The sequence below is a fragment of the Plasmodium falciparum genome (genome assembly GCF_000002765.6).
Source record: "Plasmodium falciparum 3D7 genome assembly, chromosome: 14".
In the NCBI taxonomy this organism is placed as follows: Eukaryota; Apicomplexa; class Aconoidasida; order Haemosporida; family Plasmodiidae; genus Plasmodium; species Plasmodium falciparum.
In genome coordinates this window covers 2,467,501-2,475,000 of record NC_037283.1, presented here as the reverse complement: position 1 = coordinate 2,475,000, position 7,500 = coordinate 2,467,501, and the positions used below count along the sequence as shown (strand labels likewise).

Sequence of the window (7,500 nt, the reverse complement as noted above, 5' to 3'; positions counted from 1 at the left end):
AATGAAAACAATATTGATATATACTGTTGGGCATCATGAAAATTTAAAATGAAACATAATACAAACAAAAAAATAAAAATAAATAAATAAATAGAATATAAAAGAATGAAAAATAATAAATATATAAATATTATACATATCTATATATTTATTTAAACAAATGAGAAAATATATTTATATAAAAACAAAATTTTTTTTTTCTTTTTTTTAAATATGGCTAATAAAAAAAAAATCTAATTATAAAATATATGTATATATATATATATATATATATACATATATTTTTTCATTCTCCTTTTTTTAACAAGCATATTTTCTTACATAATATACCATCCACGCAAATCTTCCAATCACTTTTTATATATATTTTTAATTATAATATAGGTGTAATATATAGTAAAATATAATAACATCTGTTTTGTCCATATATATGAATACATATATATATATATATTTTGATCTTTTCAATACCTATATATGAACAGTTATATATTCATTAGTCAAAAATTTTATATCTTCTTTGAACCACGTTTTGCACTCACGATACTCAATTATTTATGACAATTAACAAAAAAAAAAAAAAAAAAAAAAAAGAATTGATTCTTTTTTAAATACACGGATAATTTTATTTAAATTTAATTGGATGAAAATAATATTTAAATGATTGTTACATTATTGTTATGTATATATTTTGGTTATTAAATAATAAAATATATGTTGTCTTCTTATTTTTTTGATCTTATCTTTTTTTTTGCTTTTTTTTTTTTTTATTATTTTTTTTTTTTTTTTGATGCTTTTATGCATTCAAACAATATTTTTGTAAGAAATCGTTAAAGATTCTTGCTTCTCCTGGACTGTCCATAGAAAATGCAATAGCCTTTAGTGTACTTATTAAACGAATACCTATAACTTTAGGAGATTTTAATAAATTTTGTTCAGATTCTAATAAGGTTTCACAACTATTTCTGTGAAGTATACAATTTATATCATTAAATTTTATTACTCGTACTTTGTTATCTAAAGATAATTCAAAATATTTTTCCTTGAAAAAAATCCTAAAATTACATTGAATTTCATTACCATCAGGAAATGCAACCTTTATACTATTTCCACTCTTATATTTATTTATCCAATTTTCTAATGTCCAATTTTCATTATCTCCATATATCTCATTGTCCTGAAATATATCTATATTTGATTTACTGTTTTTTATATCATTATTACTACAACATAAATTTCCCATCTTGAAAATTATTAATCATAAAAAAAAAAAAAAAAAAAAAAAAAAAAATTATTCAGAAAAAGAAAAAGAAAAAAAAAAAAAAAAAATCTGTATATTTATAAAAATATAATAATAATTATTATTATTATAAGAAATAGATATATTATATTAAATATATCCTATTTAATTTTATTAAATGTGTAAAATTTAAAACAAGGAAATAAAAAAATATATAATAAATAATAAATAATATATTTTATAATTATTTATTATGGTAATATTCAGACTGAAACATAAAACTTTTTCCATATATTTCTCATATATATTATAAACAATATATATATATATATATATGTAACCAAAATTACACTTTAAATTATAACAAATGAAATGTGTAATATGAATAAAAAATTATAACAAATAAGAATGAAAAAAAAAAAAAAAAAAAAAAAAAAAAAAGGAAAAAACCACAAAATTAAAAATAATCTCTACAAAATTATAAATAAAAAAAAAATAAAATAAAAAAACATGTTTTTTCTATTTATATATATTATATATATATAATATTTTTATTCTATCTTTTTTTTTTTTTTTTTTTCATTTTGTTTTTTTCTTTTCGGTTATGGAAATTCAAAATATGTTTTAGAGAAAACTATGAGTTTGTAATAATGTGCATGAAATTTTTTTACTTAAACAGATGTAAGCACAAAGATAAAAAAAAAAAAAAATGAAAAATAAATATATATATATATATTATATATAATAAAAAGAAAAAAAACAAAAAAAAAAAAAATAAATAAATATATATATATATATATATATATAATAAAATGGAAATTTGGGTGTAAAATGAAAAAATTCTATTTTATATTATACATATATATAAATAATATTTGCACGAATTTTGTTTATTTATTACACCAATATATAAAAAGAAAAAAATCACAAAATACACTTATCTGAAAAACCTGTACTGTTCAGTATTTGTGTTGTAATTATAAACAGCCAAAAAAAAAAAAAAAAAAAAAAAAAAAAAAAAAAAAAATATATATATAATATATGAACATATTTATTATATATTATATTGTATATTTATATATATGTATAAATATGTATACATTGTTAAATGTATATTTTTATGTAAATATTATATAATATTATTTTTAATTATATATATGTAGATTAATAATATGTATATGTTGTTTTTTATAATACATACATTTTTATAAATTTGTATATATTCATAAAAAGAAAAAAAAAGAAAAGAATAATAAAAATATATATATATATATATTATATATTTACATAAAATGCACCATAAACAAAATAAACTATAAAATAATATTTATTTTGTTTTATTTTATATATATTTTTGTGTTTCATTTTTGTATATAATATAAAAATATATTTTATGAAACATATAACATTTTTTTTCTTTTCTTTTGTTAAATATATAGAATTATAAATATTATCTTATATGTTATTTAAGCTAGTTTACCTCAGATAAAATTTACAAATAACATATTATATATGTAGTAAAAGAAAATAAGAAGAAAAAGTATGTGCAACACATATTATAGGAAGACGTAATATAATATAAAAATAAATAAATTATTATATAATAGTACCAATTTATTCATATTGCATATCTTATTGAAAATAAGGATCTATTAAATAAATAAATAAATATATATATATATATATATATATATATATGTATAATGTCAATATATTTATATATTTATTTATTTATTAAAATAAAATACTCGTATATACATGAAAGCTCTACATAATTACATTTTTTTATGTTTCAAACGTGTCTTTTTTATATTAACCTAAATATACAATAATAGAATAAAATATTTCTAAACATAAACAAATAAAAAAATATAAAACTTTTTACATTTTTATAGAATAAGTTTATATAAAAATTTTCAATTGCCCTTGACAAATGTACAGTTGTGCACGATTAGATATAATATATCATATTATAAAATTTTAGAAACAATTTAATATTAAGTAATATAATAAGGTGTATAATAATAATTAACTTTTTTTTTACGCATAATAATTTATGCTTATAAGTATGATATATATATATATATATATATAAAGATTGTGTAAGGTTTTTCTTAAATTATTTTTACATATATTTTTTAAATATTATAATATGATGCTTAAATATATAAAATTAGTTTTATTTTCTATAAAAATTGAAAGAAATATATACACATATATATATAAAGAAAATATAATAAATAAATATTGATGTAAATGAAAAGGTGAAAATAAAAACAAAAAGGTTTATTTGTTCAAATAAATAAATATATATATATATATATATATATATATATATTGTAATAAAAAAAAAAGTGTGAATAGAAATAATTATAAACAAAAATTATAACTTCAATTTTTTAACCTTTTTGTTCTTATTTTTCTTATTTTTTCTTATTTTTTTTTATTTTTTTTTTATTTTTTTCTTATTTTTTTTAATTTTTCTTTTTTTTTTAATTTTTTTTTTCATAAAATGAAAAATTATTAATTATTTTGTTGTTGATTTAATTAGAAACAGATTCATGATTATTTGGTTCACTATTTATTATACGTTCATTCGGAGTTTCTATTTTTATTATATCATTTAATTCTCCACATATATTATGTATGTTTTTATTATATGTAAGATCGGATATTACTTTTTTTTTTTTTTTATTGCAGTTATGATAATCATTTGTGAGGTATCAACATCTCATTTGTTTATCATTTGTTGGTTTTACATGTTGATTGATTTAATTATCATTATGACATTCTTTTTCTTTTTCATTTGTATTTGTACTATTTTTATTACTATTTAAAATATGGTTGTGTTCCTTATCCTTTTCTTTTAAATAGGTAGCATAGAGGTAGTTTTTAATTTTTTCTATATATTCCCATTGTTCCTGAGTAAGTATATTATTTGGTCTTTTATTTGCTACATTCAGAGTTTTACTATTTTTTTTTTTCTGTTGATTATTTTTAAGGATATTTGCTTTAAGACTTACAGAAACTGTGGTAGAGGTTCTAGAGATTTCTCGATTATCCTTATTAGAAGGAAGCACATTAATTCTTGTGTTATAATTATTTACAAAATTGGTAGTAGCTCTTCGATTATTATTATTATTATTATTATTATTATTATTATTATTATTATTATTATTATTATTATTATTATTATTATTATCATTATTATTATCATTATTATTATTATTATTATTATTATTATTATTATTATTATTATTATTTTCATATATATTTTTTTGATTAATATAATCATTTGGTATTCTTGAATCATTATGTAGATTTAATGGATTAATTAATTCTTTTATATCTTTTAATTTCTCTTTAGTATATATTATTTCATTATTGTTTGTGTTATTATTCATATGGAATGTATGACTATTTACATTATGATTCTTTCTAATATCTTTAATGGGTGTATTTTTGTTTTTATGTGTATTTACATAACACTTGTTATATTCTTTATCATTTTCTAAGCATACATTTTCTTTTAAATAATTATTATCGTCATTAAATAATTGTTGAGTATCTAATAACACTTCCTTTGGTTTCCTACTTTTATTGTTCTGTAATCTGAACGAATTAATGCACTCCTTTAGAAACAATTCATTTATTTCTTCCTTTGGAAATTTTTCTATCATACTCTTCAATGAATTATTATATGCACTATTTTGTTTATCGTTCGGTTCATCCTTATTATTTAAATTATCATCATTTAATTGATCATCATTTAATTGATCATTATTTAAATTATCATTATTTAAATTATCACCATTTATTTCATCACCATTTATTTCATCACCATTTATTTCATCACCATTTATTTCATCACCATTTATTTCATCACCATTTATTTCATCACCATCTAATTTGTCATTATTATCATCCTTACCATCATTAGTACTTTCAATATTACACGAATTAACATAATTATTATTCGCATTAATGCATTTTTTTTCATTACAACCAGTAATACGATATTTATGAAAGAAACAACTCGTATTCGTACATCCAACTAAATCTAAATCACGCACAGTCTTCATATTAATATTGTTTAATGATAAATAATTCAACTTCTTTATTTGAATCTTGTGATAATTACAGAAGAGTTCATTATTTACAAGAGGATTCCTTAATACTTGTTCATTTTTATTATTTTCTACATTGTTTCGTTCATTTGAATAATCATTTTGTGAAGAAGGTTTATAAATCCTAAAATTTATTTTTGAACAATAAATACAAGAACCTATATTATCATTTTTATGATCACATGATATAGTATACATATTTTTTGGAATAATATAATTTCTTAATTTCAAATAATTATTATATTTCTCCAATATTTCCATAACATCATGCTGATCAATTTTGTCATCTGAATTCATAGATTTATTATTAAGAAAATTCTTTATAATTCCTTCACATATTTTATAATTTGAAAAATTGTTATCATATTCTGCAGGTCCAAAGGACGAATTTTCTATCATTTTAATAAAATCTTTTTTTTTTTTATTTCCATACATATTGATATAGTCATTATACATTTGGGTTAAATTATATTCTGTTATTTTACTATAATTATGATCATTATGGAAATTGTTTGAAATGTTTAAATTGTTTGAAATGTTTAAATTGTTTGAATTGTTTGAATTGTTTGAATTGTTTGAATTGTTTGAATTGTTTGAATTGTTTGAATTGTTTGAATTGTTTGAATTGTTTGAATTGTTTGAATTGTTTGAATTGTTTGAATTGTTTGAATTGTTTGAATTGTTTGAATTGTTTGAATTGTTCGAATTGTTCGGTATATCATATATATTTTTCATATTATTATTATGTTTATTTTCATCACAATTTAACATATTGATCTTTTTATTCATTACATCACCATTTTCCGTGTTATTATGTATATGTTCTTCTTCCTTCTTTTGTATATCCTTTTTATTTTGGTTTATGTCTTGAATTTCATTTGATATATGTAATAATTTTTTTAATTTTAGGTATTCTCTAACATTTAGACAGCTCGAAACTGTAGGTGCAATTTCTTTATTATCTGGTTCATTTATTTTAGATTGTTCATTTAAAAATGGATATAAAGAATCATTATTTCCTTTTAAATTTTTTGTATTATCATTTTGTATGGACTGTTTTTGATATACATGATTTTCTTTATATAGTTCTTTACAATATGTACGATTAAATTTATTTAAAATTTCATATACATATCTTTCAATAGCTGATGTATTGGAATTATTATTAGAACTTTTATTATTATTATTATGAAAGCTATTTGTTCGTATATTATAATTATTATTTATAATCTTATTATATTCTGCTTCACATTCCTTTTCTTTTGCTTTCTCCATTGATTTTATATTAGATATAAAATTATTTATAATTTCTTTATCTGTTGCTGGTCCACTGAATATTTTAAAATTATCCTTATGATAATAATAATAATTATTATTATTATTGTTGTTGTTGTTGTTTATTATTTCCTTAAGATGATTCTCTTTCTCCGAATTATTTATACATATCCTTTTATTTTTATTAGTTTCAAATACTTGATTCAAAAGAGCATAATTATCTTTATTTTTATTTTTAATATAATTTTTAATAATATATTTAAAATGTTCATTATAAGAAGAAGTATTCATATTATTATCTGAACAATTATTATTATTTGTATCTTCTTTTGAATTATTTATATCTTCTTTTGAATTATTTATATCTTCTTTTGAATTATTTGTATTTTCTTTTGAATTATTTGTATTTCTTTTTGTTTTATTATATTCTTTATATTTGTCTTCATGTATATCATTATTTCTATAGGTGTTTATCATATTATTAGATGTGTTTATGTAATTATATTTTTCATGAGATTTATTGTTACATACTTTTATATTGTTAATATTTTTTAAATTATTATTATTGTGTTCATAAAATGCAACATTTTCTTTTGAACAACTAGTAGTATCGTTATCATTTTCGGTATATGCTCTATTTTTCTTATCATTCATGGATAAATAATATGGAAATGTATCTTTATAAGAACAATTAATATTATTTTTATTATTATTATTATTATTATTGTTGTCATTGTTTATATCCTCCTTATCTTTTGTATTATTTGGTACATTTCTTTTATTACCTTTGGGAAACTCATTTATTTCTTTCGCTTCATACATTTCATTACATGATGAATCTAATTGCTTCGGATTCAC

At 17.5% G+C, this 7,500-nt stretch overlaps 2 protein-coding genes across 2 annotated transcripts in view; both read right to left on the bottom strand.

The window, feature by feature from the left end:
• Positions 1 to 796: 796 nt before the first annotated feature.
• On the bottom strand, positions 797 to 1,243 carry PF3D7_1460600 (inner membrane complex sub-compartment protein 3; the record flags this gene model as incomplete). Its single annotated transcript, XM_001348716.1, has 1 exon — positions 797 to 1,243. The coding sequence occupies one exon, from the start codon at positions 1,241 to 1,243 to the stop codon at positions 797 to 799; it is 447 nt and encodes a 148-aa protein (XP_001348752.1).
• A 2,768-nt stretch (positions 1,244 to 4,011) lies between these two features.
• Positions 4,012 to 7,500, bottom strand: part of PF3D7_1460500 (conserved Plasmodium protein, unknown function) — a gene marked incomplete at both ends in the record, with an annotated part of 4,899 nt that continues 1,410 nt past the window's right edge. Inside the window, one exon of the mRNA XM_001348715.1 lies at positions 4,012 to 7,500. This exon is cut by the window's right edge and continues 1,410 nt beyond it. Within this exon, the coding sequence (XP_001348751.1) occupies positions 4,012 to 7,500 (3,489 nt within the window).